This window comes from Anolis carolinensis, chromosome 1 (assembly GCF_035594765.1).
Source record: "Anolis carolinensis isolate JA03-04 chromosome 1, rAnoCar3.1.pri, whole genome shotgun sequence".
Classification (NCBI taxonomy): domain Eukaryota; kingdom Metazoa; phylum Chordata; class Lepidosauria; order Squamata; family Dactyloidae; genus Anolis; species Anolis carolinensis.
Window position 1 is genome coordinate 165,860,832 of NC_085841.1, and position 27,614 is coordinate 165,888,445.

At 39.2% G+C, this 27,614-nt stretch overlaps 1 protein-coding gene across 1 annotated transcript in view; it reads left to right on the forward strand.

The window, feature by feature from the left end:
• Positions 1–27,614, forward strand: part of ctnna1 (catenin alpha 1) — a 102,870-nt gene that overhangs the window by 6,741 nt on the left and 68,515 nt on the right. The window contains exons 2-6 of the mRNA XM_003215256.4: positions 10,227–10,333; positions 12,506–12,701; positions 14,379–14,545; positions 15,117–15,236; positions 16,824–17,090. Of these exons, the coding sequence (XP_003215304.1) occupies positions 10,229–10,333; positions 12,506–12,701; positions 14,379–14,545; positions 15,117–15,236; positions 16,824–17,090 (855 nt within the window). The 5' untranslated portion in view covers positions 10,227–10,228. The remainder of the gene's footprint in view (positions 1–10,226; positions 10,334–12,505; positions 12,702–14,378; positions 14,546–15,116; positions 15,237–16,823; positions 17,091–27,614) is intronic.

The window sequence follows — 27,614 nt, forward strand, 5'->3', positions numbered from 1 at the left end:
GATCACTTCCATTGTTGAGGTACAAACATCTGTGTTGAAAGTAGCATATATTGCATTCACCTTCTGTAGTATGGAACAAGTAGTATGTTTGATGTTATGTAAAGCATGTACAGACCCCTCTGTTCATGTTAATTTGGAAGGTGCAGTCTGGTCCCAATCCTGAGTACAAAATAGTTTCTTGAATATTTGTTTATGTATAACAATAATTTGATATAAATTAGGTTAAAAGTCACCTACTAAACTTCATGATTAAGTGGTAACTTGATTCATTCAAAAATTGATTCGTCAACATAATCTAGTTATATTTTTTTCAAGATGCAGAAAGTCTCATATTAACTGATTTGGTCACTTAATATTGAGATCAGTGAGACATTCAACAACTCTTTGGAAATCCACACAGTTAAAAAAATCTTTAGGGAAATTACATATTTTCTCAATATGCTGATGACACAATTTGGGTATTTCCTGACTTTGATCTCATTAATGAGATTTGGATAAGCAAGTTACAGGATATGTCCATGGTTAAGGTGCTTTAAGTTAGAGTGGAATTTTGTTTAGGTTGGTTCAGTCATATTTTAGCAACAAACTACAAAATGGAGATTCCAAATATAGAAATATGCTACAGTTCTTTGAGCTATTTGCTTATCTAAGTGTGAATATTGAAAATATCCACAGTTTGTCCACAGTGTAATTATCCACTAGTCAATAATTACATATTGAGCATCCCTTATCCAAAGTGCTTGGGAGCAAAACTGTTTTGGAACTTGGATTTTTTAAACATATGTATTTGCATACATATTCATAATGAGATATCTTGGAGATGGAACCCAAGGCTAAACGTCAACCTTATTTATGTTTCATATACACCTTGTACACATAGCTAGAAAGTAATTTATACACATTTAAAAATAATTTCATGCATCAAAAAGTGTGCACTTTGAATGATCAGGTAGCAGTGCTGTCATTATCCCAACTACCCATGTGAAAAATGTTGGATTTTGGAGTATGTTGAATTTCCAGGTAAGAAATGTTCACTTTATGCCATAGTTGAATTCTAAATGACAAAGACATGATGAATTTGTTTTAATCTCGGATTTCTGAATTATAGGATGAGAACTAGTCAACACAAAGTAAAAATATTTGGGCTGAGAATGAAAGATTAGGACAGAGGGGAAATTTTCTCTGCTGCTTGGCTAGATGGTCAGCCCCCATTTTTGCCAGTTTCACTTTTACAGATTTGATTATTTGCTGCCACATGTGTTGCTTCCCTCTGATTTTTAATAGGAAATGCAAGCCTTGCAAGACTGAGGGAGACAGCAAATGTGCGATGAAGATTGTAAATTCCTTCGAAAAATAGCATAGGGCAACAGCAGAGGTAACAGATGGAGATGGTGGGGCAAAAAAAGATTCATAGAGAAATCAGGTGCCCAGGCATATAGATGACCCTAACACCCACAAAAGTGGAGACCTGATTGTATTTCGTAAACCACCTAAGTTAAGAAGTAATATGAGAGGACTGAAATGGGTTCACATTCCTGTGTGCCAATTTCATATGTGTTGAAAATATTAAATCTTATAACCTTTATAACATTTAACTTCAAAAACATCAGTATCAAACTCTCAGAGACCTAGGCCTTTTCTAATGCTGAGGGATGCCTCACCTTTGATAAATGATCCTCTGGGTCTGCATGGCAAGATAAAGGTTTATGAAAGAATAATTATGTATTGTGCCAACTTCTCATTAGCCTTATTTGTTGTATGACTTCACTCTTAGAGATCACAGAATTTTAAATCTCTTGGGAAACACAGTTCTGAGGATTTTTCCAACACCTCCTAACTCGGTCCTGCATGGCTGTCTTTTACTATCCTTTGGTTTATGGCTCGCAGATCTAGCATGGATGACTTTTCTCTTTCCTAACAAAGCAGATAACTATTCATGGAACAATTTTTGGATCCCCCTTTGTTTGCCACAGGTAATACAAGACTTTTTTTGTTTATCTTTTCCCACTGTAAGCAAAGCAACCTGGCAGGTAAGAGCTGGGACTTTGGTTCATCCTAAATGAGTTAGCATTTGGTGGATTTTCAGCCTGTGTGATGGGAATCCAGCCAATATCTCATTCTAATCCTAAACACAACAACGTCTTGCATATCAGTCCCACTGAACTCATCTAACATTTATCTGATATAATAGTTTAGACCTGCATCTGTAAAGGTCAGTATAGCTAACATTATTGTTAGTGTAGTTGACCCACTTGAGTTCCCTCTCCTTCACAAATGCAATCCTTTGATTTCCCACCAAACAGGAGGAATGGGTAACTAATGAGATGACACGGATGGGTTTTCCTACACTAGCATTAGAAGGTACTAGTCCTTGTGATTCCTTATAGGAATAACTCATCTCTCTTCACTCCACCAATTGTTTCACTTTGGAATCATTGACCATTTTTTACACCCAGTGCCTTTGGCCTAATGTGGAATACTTAATAAAACTGTGTTAAAAAGGGTGTGTTGCCATTCTTTCTTTTATTATTTGTTGTAGGTTCTGCTTAGTGTGTGTTATTGTGTAATCAGTTCTGTAGATAGGATGATTTAATGTCTGGTATGCAGTCTGCTAGACAAGTACAGTGCTTCCATTAATGCAGTCGTTTAATTGTCATCTAGGCCTGCTGCCAAACTGATGCATTGCTGTGTTCATCAGTATCTGAGTTTGTTTTGCTATACTCCCTGTGACTGGAGTGAATGTGACACAGAAGAACAAAAGTTTGAGGCTATTGAATGAAGTGATGACATCATTGAAAAACTATTCATGGGTTGATAGACTAGCCTTATATTGAGAAATCTCTGAAGCATGTTCTGGGTTGATGGTGCAGTTAACCTATACAAATATATCTTTTTAAAAATGTTATTTGGTCACTACTGGAAACAACATAAGAAACCATAGACAAGATGGCTGTGGCCTGTATGCTTGGAAAATTCAAGGGGAGGATTAAAGAAGGGCAGAGCAGGTAGTTGAAGATAAAAGAGGCTGAAGCAAAAGAAGTATAAGGATACTAGCTGTGTCCGGCCACGCATTGCTGTGGCGAAGTATGGTGGTATGGGAAATAAAGTATTGAGGAATTGGTGGTAGTTAAGGTAAAGGGTAAACGTTTTCCCCTGACATTAAGTCCAGTCATGTCTGACTCAGAGGGTTGGTGCTCATTGTCAGGGTATTGTGTATTGTGAAATGTTAAAATCAATCTGGGTTATTAGAAATGCCTTATGTGTTAGTTTTTCCGGCAAGGCATTTCAGCAGTTATGGAGTTAATGAGAGTCTGCTATGCTTGATGTATCACAGGACCAATGGGGTCAAGTTTGTTTTGACCGGGACTTTCTTTCTTGTTCCTGTGGAATGCAGAGGAGTTTCCTGAGCTGAGAAGAGGAGTTGAGCAATGTGCTATGTGTGCATGAGTTGCTTTGGCTAGCACTCATGGAGGAAGGACTGATTTGCTCTGTTTGTATATAGAAATGTAAATAAAAGATTGATTGCCGTTGGATTTCCAACCGAATCCTCGTCTGCTGGAGTGTGTTTTGTCCAGTGCTGTTTTTCCACACGGGAGACAGTCTGGAGGAGGTGAAGACCGGGATGGTGAATTTTTGGATTTCACTCTGCTACCCATCATCCCCGCTGACACTCATCTCCATTTCTAAGCCGAAGAGCCAGCGTTGTCTGTAGACTCCTCCAAGGTCATGTGGGATGACTGCATGGAGCGGCATTACCTTCCCACCGGAGCAGTACCTATTGATGCACTCACATTTGCATGTTTTTGAACTTCTGGGTTGGTAGAAGCTGGGGCTAACAGTGGGGGCTCTCTCCGCTCCCCTGGCCTTTCAGTCCAGAGGTTCAGCAGCTCAGTGCTTTAACACGCTGCATTATCAGGGGATATTATTTCCTAAAGGTTGTGAATATACAATATTTCTGATTGTTTTGTGTTTTGTTTTGTTTTTGTCTGTTGGAGGCAAGTATGAATGCTGCAGTTAGGAAAAATGATTAGGATGTAATGGTCTTGCAGCTTTAAAGCCTGGCTCTTTCGTCCCTGAGAGAATTTTTTGTTGGGAGGTGTTAGCTGGCCCTGATTGTTTCCTTTGTGGAATTTCCAATTTCCCTGCTTTCAGACTGTTGGTCTTTATTTTCTGTCCTGGTTTTAGAGATTATATTGTTCTGCATTATTCTATCCCAGTAATTATTTCATTTTAAAGTAGAATCTCACTTATCCAACATTCGCTTATACAATGTTCTGGATTATCCAACACAGTCTGCCTTTTCATAATCAATGTTTTTTTAGTCTGTTTTAAATTCATTGTGATATTTTAGTGGTAAATTTGTAAATACAGTACAGTAGAGTCTCACTTATCCAACATAAACGGGCCGGCAGAATGTTGGATAAGCAAATATGTTGGATAATAAGGAGGCATTAAGGAAAAGCCTATTAAACATCAAATTAATAATAATAATAATAATTTTATTTTTGTATCCTGCCACCATTTCCCCAGAGGGACTCGGGGCGGCTCACAGATATAAAACCAGCATACAGTGATATCAAATATAAATATCAAATACAAAAACACACAAATTTAAAAGGCATTAAAAATCACAATCATTATAAAACACATGAAAAACACAGCAATAAAAACATAAAATGAGCTGGGCAAAGTGCACTGAGTGAAACTTTTAAACAAGAAGGAAGTTAAGGTGCTACAAGGTCATGGGAAGAGCCTTAAACTGGGGTGAACTCTGAGGCTATGTCAAGGAGTTAACCAGCAGGTACAACTGGTCAGAAGAAACCGCTAGTACAAGGGTTTAGCATACAGTGGGCGGTACTTCTTCAAAGGCCTGTTTGAAGAGCCAGGTTTTCAGGCTCTTCCTGAACACTTCCAAAGTGGCAGCTTGCCTAATTTCCCTGGGGAGCGCGTTCCAGATCCGTGGGGCCACCACGGAGAAGGCCCTCTCCCTCGTCCCCACCAACCGCACTTGTGACAGAGGCAGAAGCGAGAGGAGGGCCTCCCCCGATGAACGAAGGGATCGTGCGGGTTCATAGGGGGAGATGCGGTCAGAAAAGTAAGTGGGTCCCAAACCGTTCAGGGCTTTGTAGGTCAACACCTGCACCTTGAATTGGGTCCGGAAAATAAACAGCAGCCAGTGGAGCTCCTTAAACGGGTGTGGACTGCACCCTGTAATTTGCTCCTGTTAGGAACCTGGCTGCCGCCCACTGAACTAGTTGGAGTTTCCGGGCCGTCTTCAGAGGCAGCCCCACGTAGAGCGCATTGCAATAATCCAATCTAGAGGTAACTAAGGCATGGACCACCGTAGCTAGATCAGACTTCACGAGGTATGGTCGCAGCTGGTGCACAAGTTTTAGTTGTGCAAAGGCCCTCTCGGCCACCGCCGACACCTGAGCATCAAGCGTCAGTGATGAGTCCAGGAGGATTCCCAAGCTGCGGACCTGCGCGTTCAGGGAGAGTGCGACCCCGTCAAGCACAGGTTGCCACCCAATACCCCGATCAGACATGCGACTGAGCTGGAGGACCTTTGTCTTGTCGGGATTAAGCTTCAGCCTATTCGCCCGCATCCAGCCTATCACAGCCACCAAGCACTGGTCCAGTATCCGAGGGGCTTCCTTGGATTTCGGCGGAAAGGAGTAGTAGAGTTGGGTGTCATCTGCGTAGAAATGGCACCGCACTCCAAATTAGGTTATGGTGTTTACAAAACATCATGTTAGACAACAAATTTGGCAGAGAAAGTAGTTCAATACGCAGTAATGCTATGTAGTAATTACTTTATTTATTAATTTAGCACCAAAATATCATGATATATTGAAAACATTGACTACAAAAATGCGTTGGATAATCCAGAATGTTGGATAAGCGAGTGTTGGATAAGTGAGAGACTACTGTAATTACTACATAGCATTACTGCGCATGGAACTACTTTTTCTGTAAAAATTTGTTGTATAATATGTTTTGGTGCTTAATTTGTACAACGATTACCTAATTTGATGTTTAATCTGCTTTTCCTGAATCCCTTCGTATTATCCAACATATTCACTTATCCCGCCGGCCTGTTTATGCCGGATAAGTGAGACTGTACTGTATATTGATAATCTTATATTATCTGCTTTGAACTGGATTATATGAGGCCCCTTCTTCACAGCTGTATAAAATGCACACTGAAGTGGATTGTATGGTAATGTGGAGTCAAGATAATCCAGGGCAAAGCAGATAATCTGTGAAAAGGCCTGAGGCCTAAATCTGCCTGTCCCCTAACTGAACCCTGGCTGTCCCTTGGCTGAGTTGGTTGCTAGGAGACCAAGTGGGCAGAGATTAGCCCTCTTAACTGGCCGCAATTGGATAAAAACAATTATTGCTCTCTCTCTAATTAGAACTTTATTTTTATTTTATTTTTGTTGTATCAACCTAGAGGCGTGGATGATGGGTTGTGTTGTCAAATTTCGAGGTTGGGGGGCCTGTAGTTTTGTTTTGTGGGTCGCCGTGATGCCATTACTCATTTATATAGATAGATAGATAGATAGATAGATAGAAGATAGATGTTGCTAAAGGCTTTAAAGAACAGCATTGAGAGGTTTCCCCATTGACCCAAAAGTGAGGAAGTAAAGAGGCTAGAGAGTTTTGAAGGGTAGGTAGACCCCTGAGAAACTATTTTAATTAGCAAACAACATGTTTAGTTGCAAATTCCCAGCATAATCTGGGGAGTGCTGCCGTAGCAACAGCTCTTCAGTGCAGAACAATCCGAAGTAAACAAGATGTAATGGGGAAATGACTTCCTTTGTGGTGTTGGTCCTGCAGTGCAAAAAAAAAATGGGGGTGGGGCAAGAGCTTATAAGAAACTATTTCTGAAAGTTCTGGAATATACTTTGTTTTCAAGGATATATTATGAAACTCTCTCTTTAAGAAAGTATGAAAAAAATGGATGTCCTAGGTATATTGGTGTGCTCATAATTGTTGTAAAACAACTGCATGTCAGTTTCAAGGCAGTGTACATCTGGGATATTTGAAAACGCAATTCATACATGAGTGAGAGCTGAAGAGTAATTCCTTCCCATATGTTCAGCTTTCCTTGTTGAAATATTGCATCCAGTACAAAATAGTTATGTTTTTCCCTGCAGGATAGTTTGTGTCAAATTTATGTGTAAGCTTGCACTTACAGTATATCCTTCCTGTGTGGTATAGGTAACTTGCATGTATCCTCTAGAACTGCTTTTTTTCTAAGCAGAGCTGTCTGCTTATGGAATGTTATAATCTACTGGTAGGTTATGTGGGTTGGTCTGGAAAAGATGATAAATAGATAGTTCTACCTTTGTGCCCAATATGAATATAGAAGTAGGATTAAGTGATCAAAGGGTTCTTAATTTTGATTTACTGATTATAATTTGTGATTCAAAATTGTAATTAACTTCTAATTACATTCACATGAACTGCACTGTGTTTCTGCAAATATTGCACAGGCTGAGTATGCCTTCTCTGAAATCCTTGGGCCAAAGGTGTTTTGAATTTCAGATTGTTTTAGATTTTGGAATATCTACATTTGCATATACTGTATGTACATAATGAGATATAATGGACATGGCATCCAAGGTTAAACACAAATGTCAGATGTTTCATATGTACCTTATACAAATAGGCTGAAGGTAATTTTAAACAATATGTTTACTAATGTGCATGAAATAAAGTTTGTGTATCAAACCATTAGAAATCAAATGTGTCAGTAGCTCAGCAACCCATGTAAACAGTTTTGGATTTCAGAATTCCAGATGAGGGATGCTCAATCTGTATTTATAATACCTAGTTAAGGAATATGGAGCAGTATGCTAATGATATTTCTCATTATTGAAATCTGTTTTTATTACTGTATTTTAGACTTTGTAACTAACAGAAGTATCTAAAATGTGTAAACCCTTTTTAGAATGGAACTTGCCTGACACAGCTATGTGATAATATCACATGTCTCCCCTATGTACATTGCAGTAGCTACAGTTAGGAAGTTTTTGTTACAAGACTGTTCCCTGTCCCAATTTTCCAAGACCTTTGTGGTGTACAGTAGACTCTTGGTTAACTGGCATCCACAGGGATTGGTAGGTGCTGGATAAATATGATTTCTGGTTATTTGAGAATTACTGTTAAAAATAGGCCTAACTGCTACTATACCATAAATCTTGTATTAACTTGATATTAATGAATATTAAAATATAGTCTGAACTTAATGTAACAGTTTTACTGTGTAATAAAACAGCTTTGTGAATGCAGTATGCAATTCTAGTTAAAAGGAAACTCCATTTGCTTTAAAGTTCCATTTAATTAAGAGTCTACTGCAGGGGTCCCCAAACTAAGACCCGGGGGCCGGATGCGGCCCTCCAAGGTCATTTACCTGGCTCCCGCCCTCAGTTTTAGACTTAGGCTTGCCCAAAGTCTGAAATGACTTGAAGGCACACACACACACACACACACACACACAAAAATCCTAATTAACCTATCTCATTGGCCAGAAGCAGGCCCACACTTTCCATTGAAATCCTGATAGGTTTATGTTGGTTAAAATTGTTTTTATTTTTAAATATTGTATTGTTCTTTTATTGTTGTTGTTGTTTTGCACTACAAATAAGACATGTGCAGTGTGCATTGGAATTTGCTCGTATTTATTTTCAAATGATAATTTGGCCCCTCAACAGTCTTGAGGGACCATGAACCAGCCCTCCACTTAAAAAGTTTGAGGACCCCTGATCTACTGTATACTCATGGTCAGATGATGAAGTCGAAGGAGTCGGACCGCAGTGTGTTTCTTGAATATCATAAATAGTTATACATTGACATCATGTATAAATTGAGGGGTTCCGGGGCAAAATTGTGGATTTTGATATGACCTATGGATAAATTGAGGATCAGTCTGCAAGGAAGAGAAATCATGAGCATCACAGGCATTCAAAAGGGCCTTTTTTCTACTCAGAAAGGAGTTGGTTCCTTTTTTATGCTATAATACTGTACCATAATAATAATAAACTTAGTAACCGCTCCTTTCTTTGAGTAGAGTGGTAAAAAGTGAGAGCTTAGTCTGTCCTGGGACAACCTAAAAAAAAGTACAGACCCCTTCTACTCTCTAAGCTCTCCTTTGAAAGGAAGCACCAAATAACCTCTGCTGCCTGTGCATTGAAGAGGTTCAGAATTGGATCTGCAGCTGAGAGTAGAAGGTATTGGTGCTTTTTTTTTTTGCTTTTTTTTTTGAGGTTCTTCTGGAATTGACTACTCAGGTAAGGAGATTGGTTCTTTTTATCAGGGTTAAGGTGGCCTGTGGATAAGTTGACCAAGATTTTTTGGATCAGTTTTTTACCACAATTTTTTCACTTACACATGTGTATATACATTAATTGGTTTGGGATTGCATAGTTTGGAATAGTTGTGAACTTTGATGTAATATTAATGTTTTTCTTAAATCACGCCCAAATAACTTGATGAAATTTCATGTGTTGTAGAGCTAGAGCTAGATGAGTGTGGAATATGAACTGACCAAAAAAAAACATTAGACTTACTTGAAATTTTTGTCCTGTTCCTGGTTAGGGAAAGGGCATACTTGTTATTTGAAAGCACATTGGATACTGTAATATTTGCATATTACCCATGTTACCATTCTCACTCAAGCACCTCCCATATCAGAGGTAGATTTAAGCTGTATTCCAAAATGGGTAGGAGTATACTAAACACATTTGTACTTTTTGTTATTATTGTCCATCCATGTTTCCTTTTCCATGAATCTCCATTATATAACGGAGTACAAAGCAGTCTGACCTTACAGCATCATGCCAGCTGTACATGAAAGTATGGTTAGCATGCCACTGTTGTGTTGCTTTTATAGTAAGTAGCACATAAGAATAGTAATTTCAAAGGAACATTCCATGACCTCAAATAAAAGGTGGTAATAGCAAGTACAGCTTGGCATTCAAATTACATCTGCTGAAACTCCCCTCTGTATACAACTGTTAAAAGGTACAGGAGCCATAGCCTATTTTTCATCTGGCCTGTGTCTGAGGAATCTTATATATGCACACTTATACTGAATTAAGCACTTATTTTGGAATGAGTCCCTTTGATGGCATTGCATCATCTGAGTAAATGGGAGTAGGCTAGGCTGCATGGAAAATTGTAATAAAGATGAAATTACACAATGTTTTTCTTTCCCCCAGAAATGACTACGATTAATGCAGGAAATGTTAACTTCAAATGGGACCCAAAGAGCCTGGAGATAAGAACTCTGGCAGTTGAAAGGTTACTTGAACCTCTTGTCACACAGGTAATACACGCTCTGTATGGTAGTCCTATGCGTTTTAATTATGTTCTGGCTCTGCAGTGTTGTATTGAAGGTGATAGTTAAGTTGTATTAGATTCACTAAGCATTTATAACTTGTCAAATTTTTCAAGGGCATGGGCAGTGTTGCAAATTGACAGTGTTGCCTTCTGTTATGAGTTCAGGTTTTTAGTCACCAGTTGATTTAATTTGGTGCAACAGTGAATAAATATTGGACATTCATAACTTTTTTCCAAGAATGAATTGAAATCCTTGATCCCAATCAAGTTAGTTGAACTGAAGTCACCGTGAAGTGAATGGAAATTATTTGTAACTAATAAAAATGATTGATATAACCTAGATAATCTTAAAACTTTTGTTTCATAAAAAATATGACTGAATACCAAAAAGTCTTGTATGCATCAATTAATAGACATCTCTCCCCCCCCCCCCCATTTTTTACATCATCTGCTTTTAGCACGACCTGTAATTGTAATTTCTACATACAACTGAACATTCACATGGTTAGGAGTAGATTTCAGAAGCTACTGTAGCTAATTTTAGATTAGTGATTAAAACCACTTTTAACTGTAGTTTCAGGTTCTATAGTTAGCACAGGTGAGCATGGTGAGCGTGTGGAAGCTTGAGCTTGCACATTTGGGGCGAAATCCTGTGTGTGAAGAGGGTGCAGTTGGTTAAATTCTTATCCAGGCATGGGCAAAGGGCAGCTTACAAGCTGCAAATGACTTTGGAACACTAAGTGCAACCCTTGAAGCTCCCCATAGCCCCATACCCATTCTGTAAAAACATTGTCCCCAAGAAAGTTAGTTAGAACTTGGCTATGGGACCAAGGTTTTGGAGAATAATCGTAGTGTAATAAATGAACATAGAATTTGTACAATGACAATTGGAATGGCGCTGAATTACAATTTTAGATTATGTGATTTTAATAATTGATGTAATTGTTTTTAGATGTTTTAATTCTCAGGTTTTTAATGTAAGTGTTTGCCAATTGTATGTTATTTTAAGGCATTGAATTGTTGCCAATATGTGAGGCCACTCTGAATCAATTTTTACCTGAAAACTGGCCACCCAGGACCAGCTGGAAATGCAAATTCAGGACTTTCCCCAGAATTTGTTCTTTACGTTCTGGCATTCATTTGTATTTTTGATGGGGAAACACTTTACACAAATGGCAAATGTTACTTTGTTCTGTAGTATTGGTGATCTTGAGTCAGTAATTCTGAAACTTTATCATCGAGTTGCTGGAATAACATGACCTTAGAAAAAGGGCAGGGATTCAAACATCAAAGGAAATCTTATGTATGACTAAACACGATGCTATGTCTATACAAAACGGTGACCGCTTTCTGTAATATGGAAAGTAATCTTGAGAATTCACAGGCATTCAGTGGGAGAAGAAGAAATTAGCTTGGAAAAACATGAAATAAAACAAGTTGTGAGGAGAGGTTTGCTACAGAAGTGCTAAAAATGAGAAATGATCAAAGAAATATAGTTTTAACAAGCAAGTTTAAGCTTGAACAGAGAATCGAGAAAATCGGAGTACAGAGCTAAGAGTGACGAAATAAAGACAAGAATTGTCTGTAACTGGAATAATATGCTTGTCACACCCTCAGTTTTTATTGGGAAGACAACACTTCTAATCTGCAGTTACAATTTCAGCTGTGCTGATCATTGACATAAAGATTTAATTATTTTAAACTGTTTCAAACTTTTATGAGTTCATTATTGGTGAATGAAAGCCTAGCAACATTATGAAATTTGAAATTCAATTCAAGAGCAGAATAGGGTGCATAAATTAAACCAGAATACATTGCATGTTGTGAGATTTTTCACACTGATTTCTAAAAAGCTCTTATGAATTTTAGTGAAGTTAATCCCCTAAAACTGCAGATATTATTCAAATTTGTCTTTGTCCAAACAGTTAAATGATTTGAAACTATTGCTTATTTTCAGTAGTTACAACTTGAGTAAATTCATTGAATCAGTGAAAACTTGGTAATGCAAAACCTATATCAATTCATTGCAGCAATAAATCTATTTTAGTTGGAACTAACAGTTGGATTAAAATTTATATTAGTATGGAAGTTTCACCATGTAAGGTTGTCATGAGTTCAGCAGCTGAAAAGATGTTTATCATGTGACCTTTGCTTCCAGGTTACTACACTTGTCAACACCAGTAACAAGGGTCCTTCCAATAAAAAGAGAGGCCGGTCTAAAAAAGCACATGTTCTAGCTGCCTCAGTTGAACAAGCAACAGAGAATTTCTTGGAGAAAGGAGATAAAATTGCAAAGGAGAGCCAGTTTCTTAAGGAAGAGTTGGTGGCAGCTGTTGAAGATGTCCGTAAACAAGGTATGTGGTGCGGCTTTATAATGAGAAGCCTCATTTGCTTTGTGTGCTTCTTCCCTCATCCTTGTGAATTAGTTCACAAAAGTTACCCAACCTACAAGATGCAGTAGTCTACTGGTGCATACAGAATTGACCCTCCACTTTCACAAATGTACTTACTTGCTTCTGCCCTTCACCATTTTGATGAGGTTCATGAGACTGAGGAAGACCACAAATGCATGATGAGGTTTGCAAATCCTTATGAAAGGTGGCATAGAGTAGCAGTAGAGGTAGTGGATGAGGGTGGGGAGGAGACAAAAAAATTAAGTTCTGGGAGGAAGAGGAGGCAATGAAAAGAAGGTGGCCAGTTTTTTTCCTTTGCTCAAATGAAACCAACAAATGTGGCATGCAGAAAGAGGAGAAGCAGGTCTTGCACAGTGCTATACCTCATCTGCCCTGCCAATCCCCACTCCTTCTGTTGCTGCATACCATGTATGTTTGTTTGCTCCCCCCCCTCCCCGCACACACACAGTGGCGAGTTGACCCCCAGAAACCATGGCAACAATGCTGCCCGATCTGCCCCTGAAATATTTGCATTTTTTTTTTTACTTTTGCAAGGGAAGGTGTGCTCTTAAACCCCTACGAAAGTCGAAGGCCAACTGTATATTAAGCCACAGAAGAAAGTTTCCTGAGCTCAGCTGACTGTGCTTTGTAACATGTTACCTGTGGATCAATGGTGTCAAACCCATTTTTACCTAGAGCCACATCAGACTGTATAAATGTAATTGTGTTTCTCTGGCATTGACAGCCTTGTGGGCCACATAAAATGACATGGTGGGCCGGATTTGGCTCGCAGGCCTTGCTTTTGACACATGAGGTTTCAGAGTTGTGGTCCTCCACATGTTTGGGTCTTCTAACTCCCATAACCCCTTGCCAGCTTGCCCAGTGACCAGGAATCCTGGGAGATGAAGTCCAAAGCACCTGGAGGGCCACAAGGTCGACACAACTGCTCTAGATTGATAATGAAAATGATTGTGTTTAAGTTAATCTACTGATTTTAATTTTGCTTTTTATTATTTTATTTAATAATTAATAATAACACCACAAAGTAGGTTAGGATAGGGGAAGGTGACAGACATGGTCATACAGTGAATATTGTGTTTTATTTTCTGTAATTGATCTAGTAACATTTTGTAAACTGAAATTTTAACTATATTATGTTCCTGTGATGCTTGATACCTGTAGCTTCTAAACATGGTACAGAATTTGCTAATCCAAATGATATTTCAAGTCAAATTCCTTTGTATCTTCAATCGCTCAAAATCTGATGTATTACATTTTCTAGTTTTTCATAATGTTGGGTCCATTGAAAATAAGAGGCTTGAGTCTTCTGACAAAACAACATTTGTATAATTCTAATTATGTTGGTGACCACTGAGGTGAAATGAGTTAACTTTCCATTTTATAACATATAAGAATGCTGTCTAGTTCCATTTTTTAACAGGCTCTTACTGTTCAAAAGTAATAATCAAATTCTTAATTTTGCTGTGCTTATTCCTTAAGATGTAACTATTAAACCTAATTTTGTTAGCAAAGTTCCTTTGCCACTGCTGTAGTCCACAGGATGTATAAAGTGTATTTTTACAATGATAGTGATAACTGGAACAATATCACGACTGTCTTGCAACTTTGTGTACATAGGCGACTTGATGAAGAGTGCATCTGGAGAATTTGCTGATGACCCATGTTCTTCTGTGAAACGAGGGAACATGGTTAGAGCAGCCCGTGCCCTGCTGTCAGCTGTTACTCGCCTACTTATTTTGGCTGATATGGCAGATGTATACAAGCTGCTTGTTCAACTTAAAGTTGTAAGTAACCATTTATCATTAGCTATCTCAGATAGGCAGTTGTCAGAAAGCTGTACTGTCACCCATAAACCATCTTAAATGTGGAAGTCCTATTTTTCGCTTCAGAGAAAGTTACTTTCCCATTGAAACAAGTCATCAGCTGTCTGTGCACTCTGACCTAATGCATAAGTGTAGAAATAGAGGTATAAGAGTGGCAATGGAGACACTCATTGGGACACAAAAACAGCTGGGAGTTGCATGTATGTCATGGACTGTTTGTTGCCCACCACTGATATATTGTGAAAGGCATTCAGAATAAAGTTTTGGAAGCAAAGTGGGTTGTGGGAATAGCTACTGGCTTCCTGTCTAGTTTTTGTGTTTCTTAGAATTATCCGGCTAAACAGTGTTGAAAACAAAAGTTCTGGACAAAATTAAACCTTGGTTAGTGGACCAAGTTTGAATTTGAGGGGAGGGGACACAGCAGCACATTTTCTTTGTTTGAGGGAAGGGTTCTTGGAATTACTTCTGGCTTTTTGCTAAATTTTGAACTATTGTATGTGGTTATGGTTTCAAACCTGATTTAATCTTCTAGGTAGAGGAAGGCATCCTAAAACTGAGAAATGCTGGTACTGAACAAGATCTAGGAATACAGTACAAAGCTCTTAAACCAGAGGTGGATAAGCTTAATATAATGGCAGGCAAGAGACAACAGGTATAGTAGCAATTTACATGTTTTCAAAGATCTGGTCACTTGACTATATATTAGTATAATATTTGACAATATCATTATACATAAACAATTACCATAGTAATGTTTAAATGGTTATATTTAACTACCTTGTAATGAACTGTGCAAAATAATATGGTATTTTAGTTGTCAGCTTTTAAATATATTCAGCAAGGTGGATATTAGTGAATGAAACACCTCTTCCCTTGACTGGATAATAGTCGAAAATGGAAAGTGAGAGAGAATCTATAGTTCTATAAAATGAAAGCAATTTTGGTTATAAAGGGTATCTCTAAACATGAAGTGGGGCGGGGGGAGGGAGAGAGATCTCCCATTTTGCAGAAAGATAGGCTGAAGAATAAACCTGGATGACTCATAACATATGAATCCTACCTGGTTTGCTTTGACACCAGCTGTTGCAAATAATCTATTCATGTGAACAATTTAACATAGAAGAGTAGTCATGTAATATGCATTTGCAACTACTGTAAACAGAAATTGCTACTTTCACTGTACCCTGCTTTTAGAAATTACTGTTTATCTGCCATAAGTATTATTACATTAATGTAAGTAAATCACTTATATATGTGGACCTGTATAAGCTACTCAGACCAAGTGAGCTTACTTTATAGTTTGAATTTGTTCTCATATGGTGGAGGAAATACATTTTATATCCCTCTGAAAGCACAATCAGTAGACATAATCCTTGCAGAATCCTTTTTTTTTTTTTTTGACTACTCTAAAATTTACCAACTGGAATACCGTGGAAAAGAAATAGATTGCATATTACAAGGATTTGTTTTGAATACCAGAATTGTGAATTGAGCTCACAATCTTTCCATACTTAAAAAAACAACAAAAACTCCTCATTATCTCAACTTTTGTCATTTCGGCAGTGTAATTAAGGAACTTATTTTGTTTACTTTAAAAAAAAAATAGGAGTTAGAAATCCTTACCTATGGAGATTGCCTTTTGCTAATCACCACCTTTATAGGATTTCCTTTATAGGTTTGGGAGTGGAGCTCAGCCAGAACAGGCAAATGTGATAGGGAAAGGAAATTGAGCTTAGTTTTATAAATTTCCTCCAGTTCCTTACATTTAAGATCTACTGGAATATTTAAAGAATGTAGAGTTTTTTAACCCTACATAATTCTGGAAAGGACATGGAGGACCAGTCCACTCAGTTCACTCATTTATGAGTTGTATCCTATGTGCCAACTGATGAGAAAAAGGTAAAGGTTTCAAGATTTGAAATTATAAGATATGAATGTGAAATCAGGTGGATGTTTAGGAGCCTGGCTTCTAATACCTTCCGGAAAAACCTTACAGACTTTTGCACTTTTAAAAAAAGCTTTGTAAGAAAATTTCTAACAACCACTGTTAATGGAAACATATTTGCAGTTTCATTCTAGAGGCCACATAGTATTTTGTACCATCTAATCAATACTGTATTTTATTCAAAGGTAACAACACAATCCTTTTTTTAATTTAAAGAAAATTCTAAAGCCTAGCTGCATCAGGGTTTTTTTATTCTAACAAAAGCATATTGCTGTTCTAAATCTTCTGTTTTAGGAATTAAAAGATATTGGGCATCGTGATCAGATGGCTGCAGCCAGAGGAATTCTTCAGAAAAACATTCCTATACTTTACACTGCTTCTCAAGCATGTCTTCAGCATCCAGATGTAGCTGCTTACAAAGCCAACAGGGATTTGATCTACAAGCAATTGCAGCAAGCAGTCACAGGGATCTCTAATGCAGCTCAAGCAACAGCTTCTGAGGACTCAGGACACCATCAAGGTGGTGGTGGAGAGTTGGCTTATGCACTTAACAACTTTGATGTAAGTACTGAATTTTGTATCCTGTTGATAGTAAAATTATGTAGAACTACATAAACCTCTGAAAGGGTGTGTGAGAGGGTCCAGCATTATCCATTCTGTCATTTGTTTATGACAAACAAGACTCGAGTAGCTGTTTGGAATACAGTAACTTTATTTCAGACACGCCGACAACTCAAATCCCCGTTCTTCTCCCACTCCCCTTCTTATCTCCCTTCCTTCACTCCCTGCTTCCAGTTACTCCTCATCTTTTTCAGTGCTTGCTTTGATTCAGAGTCCCTGGATCTTGTGGGTGTTTTAAAGGAACAGCTTCTTTCCAACTCCAGGGCAGGACCCTCCACTGTCTTCCCCTTACACGGCTCCCCCACCAAGAGGGGACCGCCCTATTTTTACATTCCGGCTAGCTCACCCTGTTGAGAGAAATCATCGACATTAGCATGGTCCTTGCCATGCCGGTGAGAAATGGTGAATGCATAGGGCTGTAGACTAAGAATACCATCTAGTCAATCTAGGATTGGCATCCCTCATCCAGTGCAACCACTGCAACAGGGCATGGTGACTAACTGAAACGGGGCACCCCACAGATAAAGTCTTAGGGTGTGTATAGCCCATTTTACAGCCAGTGCCTCCCATTCAATAATTGAATAATGTTCTCTAGAACTTAAATTCCTACTCAAATACAAGATGGGATGTTAAAGGAATCTGACAATACCTTTTAGTTAACTCTAAAGAAGTGACATATTGTGCATTTCCCAGCTTTTTAATAATTCATCGACTCTGAGCATAGGGCCGGCATCGAACTTGGGAATTTAATTAACCTACAAAAATCAATACAAAAACATACACTAGATGTTGACAAGCTCGAAAGCATCTAGAGGAGGGCGACTAAAATGATTAAGGGTCTGGAGAACAAGCCCTATGAGGAGCGGCTTAAAGAGCTGGGCATGGTTAGCTTGCAGAAGAGAAGGCTGAGAGGAGACATGATAGCCATGTACAAATATGTGAGGGGAAGTCACAGGGAGGAGGGAGCAAGCTTGTTTGCTCCTGCCCTGCAGACTAGGACATGGAACAATGGCTTCAAACTACCGGAAAGGAGATTCCACCTGAACATTCCGGGGCAGAGAGCGTCCTCCCTGTGAGAGCTGTTCGGAAGTGCAACTCTCTGCCATGTAGTGTGGTGGAGTCTCCTTCTTTTGAGGCTTTTAAGCAGAGGCTGGATGGCCATCTGTCGGGGGTGCTTTGAATGATATTTTCCTGCTTCTTGCAGGGGGTTGGACTGGATGGCCAGAGAGGTCTCTTCCAACTCTATGATTCTATGACTACCATCTGGTTTGGATATTAGCAGTGACTGACTTCACCATAGACTGTGGGATTCCTCAATGACCCCTAGCTTCAACATGGTCTCTACCTCCTTATTGATGACCTCTTTTAACTTTTGCAGCCATAGTCTTTCTAGACTCCCTGAGGTTGTGGATATGTGGTGATGTGTTAACCCAGTCTATCCTGGACTGGGAGAAAAAAATATCTGGGTAGATTTTCTCCAGGTTTCTCACCTTTATGACCTGTTTAGACATCAGTTGTTCTCCCAGACAAATGGGAGTGGTTTGTTCTACTTCTTGTACAGCCAGACCAAACTCATCTTCCTCCAATTCCACTACCTGGCTTTCTCACTCACTCCATTCCTTTGAGTCCCTCGCCTCTTCCCTTCTAGCCTGACCTCATAGTCTACAGGGCCCACCCTCCTAACCACTTCAAAGGGTCCTTACCATTGGGCAAATAGCTTAGCCTCCAAAGAGAGCAGTTAGAGTATAACCCTCTGACCCAGCTGAAATACCCACAGCCTTGCCCTTTGATCACAGTAGGCTTTCTGGACATTTTGGGTCTTTTCTGAATGGTCTTTCACGGTCCGAGACACTATCCTAAGATGTTCCTGCCTCTCTAACACACTGTAATATTGACCGAGTGGAAGAGGTTTCTTCTTTAGACCAGGTCTAAAATTCCTCTTGGTTGTCTCCCAAATAATAACTCAAATGGTGAAAATCCCATTGAAGCCTGAGGTATCTCCCTAACAGCAGACAATAAAGAAGGTAACAATCTGCCATTCCCAAGCATGTGTTTCAAAGTGTGATTAACCCTTTCTACCAAACCATTGGTTTGAGGATGATATACAGAGGTCTTTAGCAGTTTTATCCTTAATGTTTCCCAAATTTGATTCATAAGCTGACTCACAAAATTAGTTCCCTGACCTGTCAAGATCTCTTTAGGAAATCCCATTTGAGCAGAAATGGGTTATAGTTCTTTTACAATAGCCTGAGAGGTAGTGAATCTTAAGGGAACTGCCTCGAGATATCTGGTTGCATAATTTATTAACACCAGGATGTGAGTATAACCTCCGCTTGACTTCTTCAGAGGTCCCACCAAGTCTAAAGCAGTTACCTCAAAAGGCACTGCTAATAATAATAATAATAATTTTATTTTTATACCCCGCCCCATCTCCCCGAGGGGACTCGAGGCGGCTTACATGGGGCCAAACACAGGCCATAAACAATATAAAACTTAACAGTAAAAACAAATCATAAACAGATAAAATCACATATACCAATACACAATAAACATACTTTGATAAAATCCTGAGATGACTCCTAAAAGGGGAAGTGGGCCAGAAAAGTGCCAATAGTTTTGTACGATGCAATTAGGAGAGAGGTAGGTACCAGGGACCATTAAAGTGCTGGAGAAGGCATATACCTAAAAACTATGTATGGCTAAGGAGTAAAAATACTATAAAAGTAGGATAAACAACAGGGCAATCCCAAACTAAGGAGATCAGTTGCCAAAAGCCTGTTGGAAGAGCCAAGTTTTCAGGCTCTTCTGAAAAATAAGGAGGGTAGGGGCCTGCCTAATCTCCCTGGGGAGAGAGTTCCAGAGCCAGGGGGCCACTATTGAGAAGACCCTCTCCCTCGTCCCCACCAACCGCGATTGCTACCATCCGTATTGACACTAGTGGGGCAAGACCCTGACAAACTGCCTGCATTTTATGACACTTGGGACAGGATTCACAATATCGCTATAGACACCCAACCAAAAGATCCTTTCACTGTCTGAATCCACCAAAACTCTTACCTTAACCCCATCTACCACACTGCCCGGGGCCTCACCTGCGAGACTGCCTTCGTCTGGGTCAGCTCACATTCCATAAGTAGGCAATCCCGACGTATGTAGTCCTCTTGACTACATTTAAAACACAAGATGGGAGTTGTTAGTTCTCCTTCCCTGACTATCTTTGTTCCTGGGAATATACCCCACAGGAACCTCCAACCCTCTGTAGTCTGATCCTCCCCTGCTTTTGGGTTTGTGGTTGGCTCCTTTCCTGGGGCCATTCTGGATACCAGGCTGCACCTTCAATGTAATAGGTGGAGGCGTTTTACTGTGTGCAACTTCTGCTCCCACAAATGCTTCCATCAGCACCACTGCCACTTCTAAAATATCAGGTTTATGGCATCTTATCCAGTTGCGATCTTCCATAGGAAAAAAAAATTTACAAATTGCTCCAGCATGATTTCTCGCCACCTGCGTGACACTCTGAACAGTTGGCTTAAGCCATTGCAGTTCATTAACTCTCACTTTCTGAGCCACTGCCCTTGGATGCATGCCTGTCTGCCTGATATTGTATCTCTAAACCGGCATCGATAAGTGTCTTCAGATACATTCAATGTGCTCAGAATTGCCTCCTTGACCTTATCATAATCGGCAGCTCCAGCTAAGTCCAAAGAGTCCATAATCTTTTGAGCTGGTTCTACCAAACATGGTCTTAGAATAAGAGTCCACTGTGAGTGTGGCCATTTGGCTGCCATGGTCACACATTCAAAAGTGTTTATAAAAGTCTCTGGATCATCCTCTTTGCACATATTACTCAGCTTAATCAGAAGAGCGGTTTGAAACATAGGAGCCTCTGTTTGGTGTGTTTTACCTAATTGTATAGCAGCCAATTGCTGTATCATCTCACCTTGAGCTTGTTGATGATTCCTCATTAGCTGCTCCAACACCCTAGAATGTTTTTTGTTGTTCTGCCAGCCATTCAAACATCTGCTGCATAGGGTCTTGTCCCTCTGGCCGGCCTGAGCCCCACATTGGGCACCAATGTGAGAGGGTCCAGCGTTATCCATTCCGTCAGTTTACAACAATCGAGACTCATGTAGCTGTTTGGAATACTCCCAGTAACTATTTTATTTCAGACACACCAACTGAGCTCCCTGTTCTCCCACTTCCCCTCTTATCTCCCTTCCTTCACTTTCTCCTCCCAAATACTCCACATCTGTCTCAGTGCTTGCTTTGATTCAGCGTCCTTGAATCTTGCTGGTGTTTTAAAGGAACAGCTTCTTTCCAACTCTAGGGCAGGACCCTCCACTGTCTCCCCCTTATAGGGTGGTAAAGTTTTTTGCTTCTGTGCGAATGAGGCAGACATCTTCAACTTTGAAAACATGTAAAAAGTTTTTTTAGACGTCATAGACTTTCAGTCATAGTAGACTTATATATAGCCCAATTTATGTACAGTAGAGTCTCACTTATCCAACATAAACGGGCCGGCAGAATGTTGGATAAGCGAATATGTTGGATAATAAGGAGGCATTAAGGAAAAGCCTATTAAACATCAAATTAGATTATTATTTTACAAATTAAGCACCAAAACATCATGTTATACAACAAATTTGACAGAAAAGTAGTTCAATATGCAGTAATGCTATGTAGTAATTACTGTATTTATGAATTTAACACCAAAATGTCATGATGTATTGAAAACATTGACTACAAAAATGCGTTGGATAATCCAGAACGTTGGATAAGCGAGTGTTGGATAAGTGAGACTCTACTGTATTTGTTTCTAATTACAAAAATATATCTTTCTATTAATAAACTTTACGCTTTATGTGAACAGAAATGATAGCATAATTGATTAAAATATCTGGAGATGCTTTAAGGGCCAGGATGATTTTTTACTATAAACATGCCACATTCCTTATACCAGTATTTTACAATAGAGGGCCTTTTTTGACCTGGTATAAGATCTAGCAAGTGGCAGCGTACAAAAAGGACCTTAACATGGACCAGAACTTGACATTTTTTATCTGTACCACAGTAGCCTTTGTATAAAACTGAAAACACACAATCAGCAATTACCTACTTTTAGTAAATATCCTCATTTTGTGAGAATTCATCATCTTGTACCCCAGTCCTGTGTAAATATAATTTCTAAGCCTTTTGTTTTTTTCTTTTCTTTTTGTTTCCTTGTCTTCTCAAGTTTGCCCTGCTTTAATATACTTTCTGAATGGGCCTTTTCCAACATCTCTTCAGTTCCTTAAGTTTTTTGCTTTCGTGATTTTCCATTTCAAACATCCAGTCTTTCTTTGGAACCAAGGAATTGTGTGTCCTTCTCTCCAGAAAGCATATAGGGCCAGAGTCCTAAGACCATCCGATGCAGTTCAAAATCTTGGGAATACAGGGCGGGGGGGGGGGGGGGAGTATTTAGTCAGATACCAATTGTACAAGTTATCCCACTTAAAAAGATGAGAGAGGCCTGTAATTGACATCATAGGTAGACATCAACTATGAGAGACAATATGAGAAAACACATCCAGAAAATCACATTGTCTGATTTTTTTGCAATTTATGGTGGAAAAAAGTATTTGGTCACCTACAAACAAGCAAGATTTCTGTGTCTCACATACCTGTAACTACTTCTTTAAGAGGCTTCTCTGTCCTCCACTCATTACCTATAGCAATGGCACCTATTTGAACTTGTTACCGGTATAAAAGACACCTCTCCACAACCTCAAGTAGTCACACTCCAAACTCCACTATGGTGAAGACCAAAGAGCTGTCGAAGGACACCAGAAACACAATTTTAGCCCTGCACCAGACTGGAAAGATTGAATTTGCAATAGGCAAGCAGCTTGGTGTGAAGAAATCAACTGGGGGAGCAATACTTAGAAAATGGAAGAGGTACAAGACCACTGATAATCTCCCTCGATCTGGGGCTCCACGCAAGATCTCACCCAGTGAGGTCAAAATGATCACAAGAACGGTGAGCCACATGAACCCCAGAACCACATGGGGGAACCTAGTGAATGATCTGCAGAGAGTTGTGACCAGCGTAACAAAGGCTACCATCAGTAACACACTACACCGCCAGCGACTCAGATCCTTCAGTGCCAGACGTGTCCCCCTGCTTAAGCCAGTACATGCCCGGGCCTGACTGCAGTTTGCTAGAGAGCATGTGGATGATCCAGAAGACTACTGAGTGAATGTCATATGGTCAGATGAAACCAAAGTAGAACTGTTTGGCAGAAACACAGCTTGCCATGTTTGGAGGAGAAAGAATGCAAAGTTGCATCCAAAGAACACCATACCTACTGTGAAGCATGTGGGTGGCAACATCATGCTTTGGGGCTGTTTCTCTGCAAAGGGACCAGGGCAACTGATCTGTATACATGAAAGAATGAATGGAGCCATGTATCGTGGTATTTTGAGTGCAAACCTCTTTCCATCAGCAAGGGCACCGAAGATGAAATGTGGCTGGGTCTTTCAGCATGACATTGATCCCAAGCACACCGCCAGGGCAATGAAGAAAGGAGTGGTTTTGTAAGAAGCATTTCAAGGTCCTGGAGTGACCTGTCTCCAGATCTCAACCATATAGAAAACCTTTGGAGGGAGTGGAGTTGATAGTTCTTGTTGCCGAGTGACAGCCCCAAAACATCACTGCTCTTGAAGAAATCTGCATGGAGGAATGGGCCAACATACCAGCAACAGTGTGTGCCAACCTTGTGAGGACTTACAGAAAACGTTTGACCTCTCTCATTGCCAATAAAGCATATATAACAAAGTATTGAGATGAACTTCTGTTTTTTGTTTTGTTTTTTCGTGTCAGGAGCAACCGGAGTTGCTTCTGGAGTGAGAGAATTGGCCGTCTGCAAGGACGTTGCCCAGGGGACGCCCGGATGTTTTGATGTTTTTTACCATCCTTGTGGGAGGCTTCTCTCGTGTCCCCGCATGGAGCTGGAGCTGATAGAGGGAGCTCATCCACACTCTCCCCAGGTGGGATTCGAACCTGGCAGCTTTCAGGTCAGCAACCCAACCTTCAAGTCACTTAGTCCACTACGCCATCTGGGGGCTCCCATGAACTTCTGTTATGGACCAAATACTTATTTTCCACCATAATTTGCAAATAAATTTGTGAAAAATTAGACAATGTGATTTTCTGGATGTGTTTTCTCATGTTGTCTCTCATAGTTGAGGTCTACCTATGATGTCAATTACAGGCCTCTCTCATTTTTTTAAGTTGGAGAACTTGTACAATTGGTGTCTGACTAAATACTTTTTTCCCCACTATGTGAACAGTGCTAAAACTTTTTGTTCCTTTCAAAATCACTCAGTGGTTTAGTGTAGTTCCCCACCACCACATAGAGATGTCCCAGGCCAGAAATTCTTACTTTTGAATTTAATTATATCAAATAATTCCTGTCTGTTTGGAAGGCAGGCATACCTCAAGGCAATCATGGACCCTTTTAAAAACATTTCTGGGATTTACAAAATTTGTACATAGCTGTTCCCTGTTTGTTATAACCCTTCCAAATTTGGCAGTCTTTTCCTATACATTTCTCCTGATAGCACAGCCTCTCCATCTATGTGCTTCTATGTAAACTTTCATCTCTGTACATTCTTCCTTGATAATTTTCTCCTTTCCTCCTGCTTCTTTTGAGACAGTTGTCACATCCATTTACACCTTTGTAAAACTGATATTTGTACAAGCTTGCAAACAAATATAATAATTTAAGATAGATAAGGGAAAGAACACTTTTTCAACTTTCAATTTGTCCCACTTGGGGAATGGCAGATACACAAGATTCAGATGTTGGAACTCTGTCTCTAATAGTAAATAGATTTGTAATTGTTTAAAATAAAGGTTTTATTATTTTTCACACTACTCAGCACAATTTTATGAGTTAAATGTATACATAAAATAAAATAGTAAAGTCAGTTTTGGTTTGATATAAAATGTGCATTCAGAGATTTCTTATTTTCCAAATTTTTATCTATATCCCTTGTATATGTATATCAAAAAGTAAATGATATGACCCTGACATGATAAGAGCAGTGAAACTAGACAGCAGATTGAGGTGAGGTACAAAGATCGTAAATTCTGAAATCCTTAGAATAAGAACTATCTGTGTCACTAGCAACAGTGCAGTAAGCATAAGGAACAATGTGTTGTTTTTGCTTAGAAGCAGCTGGCAGCATTCATTGTTGCTCTGTTCATAGAACAGCCCCTTCTGTGAGCAGAGACATTGGATGCTATCAGGACACAAATCTCCGTATTAAGACACAAACTGAAGAAAAATGTTTTAAATTTATAAGTTGTGAAAGAAATGTTCTTATAAATATAATTGTAAAGTAGCATTATGTTTTGGGTGTTCATTTTTCCACTGACGTCTTAAACAATATGGTGTCCTAATCACGTGTAATCTACAATGATATACTCAAATACCTAGGAATAAACATAACTGAACTCAGTAGGGTTTGTTTCCTTTTCACCTGCTTCCTGTTAAGCACCAAACTGCATATAACATTAACTGTCTTGAACCCAACAATAGCCATTTTTCTACCTAAATTGACCATCTGGTTTTTTTAATCTGTGGAAAAGAAACCGGAGCTTCTGTACTTCTAATTGCTATATAGAAAAGGAAATCTCCATAGATGTTACTTGAACAACGTGATACTGAAATCTCTTCACCTATAAGCCATTATGGATACAGAATCCCTGTTGTGTTTTCCATCTGGCCACTTGTAATAACTCAACCTCTAGAGTCAGCTGATTCAGATGAAGAGAAAGGGAGGACAGATTGTCATGAATAGGCAGCACCTGATAACAATGGTCTTTTTTGAGTCTGAGAAACTAGGGCTTGAGGTAGAGGAGGGCTGTCCTGCTCCCCAGCAGAAAGCTGAAGACCTATATCCATCATTCATTGAGTTGTGAAGGAACAAAGAAAAGAGACATTCCTTAGTGGCTTTGTTGCTTTTGTCTCTCCTGCTTGACAACCAGCAGTATTTTTGGATGGTTTTGTGTTTCCGAACTTGGACTTCCTGACTTGCTGAACAGCTTTTGTACTGGCTGGTGACCACTCTTGCTTCTCCCTGCTGTGACTGACAGGGACTGAACTAACTCCTTGACAACTTTTACACTTTGCCCACCTGGTTTCTGGATCTCTTGCTAACTGAAAAACAGGACACTACTCAAAGCTGTTGTGGTCCTAAATACTTTTGTTATTATATTAGATGATCAATGAACAGTTTGGGGGTTTGTTTGTTTGTTTTGCTTCTGCTTGTACTAGCAAGAGGCATTAATTATTTTGAATGTATGCTATTCTGTAGATACCAATAGATCATATGTGACTGAGTGTCAATACCATCTTTCAGAACTAACCCTGCCTCATAAATTCTTACACAATGCTCAGATTGTTCTTTAAGTGTCCAAATTTTCTTTCTGCTAGTGAGCTCCCTCAGGTAATTTACTCTTTGTCCAACCTATTTGTCACTTTGATGCGAGTCCATACAATAGCTATAGTGAGGGCATTTACTTATCTTTGTACCCATGGTTTCTTCGCTTGAAACAATGGTTACATATCCAGGTATGTTATGAAATCCTTCATTCTGCTCCATTATTTTGTAAAAGTAACATTTTGAGGGTTTTTGGCTATGTTAGTCTGTTGCAGCAAAAACAATGTCAGTTTTAAAAACTTAATTATTTGACACCTATGGCTCCTTACAGACTAACAAATGGATAAGTCTTTAAATTGTAAGTGTATTCTTATTGTTTGTTTAGACCTAAGACCTATTGATGATCCAGGCTTGGGATCACTGTTTCTCTGAAACAGCATCCCTGAGAATGTCCATCAAGCTACATCACTGAGGTTCAAAATAAAGCACCTATGCTGGAAAATGAGGATATCATTCCTCTTAGATTTTTGTTCTTCTCTTCGAATTAACCATGTGTCTTCACTGTACATTGCATTCCATACTTCATGACAGAAAGAGAGCTTAGCCTTGCTCCCTGATGAATTAGAAGCTCACAGTGCTTCCTTGCTTGAAGTGCTACTCTTTTTTTGTCCATGCAAGTGTTGACTCTGATTTGGCAAAATTAGGAAATTTGTCAATTAATGCTATGTACCTATGAAAGGAGAGATGGAATTGGTATTTTTATTTGATAATGCCAATGTACTGAAGATGTTCAAAGGAAGAAGGGGCATTTAATGTCATATAAAGTACATAAAATAAAAATCAGCACAAACAATTGTATGAAATTGATGAACAATCATTGATTTATTAACATGAAATACCATATTTAACATGATCTGGGATGACAAACCCCCAATAAATCATGTGCAGTGAGTTTCTAACAAGCTAATATAACTGAAAAGATTGAAATAATATCACTGGTACAGTTTTGGCTTGGTATAAACTGTACTGCTACATACT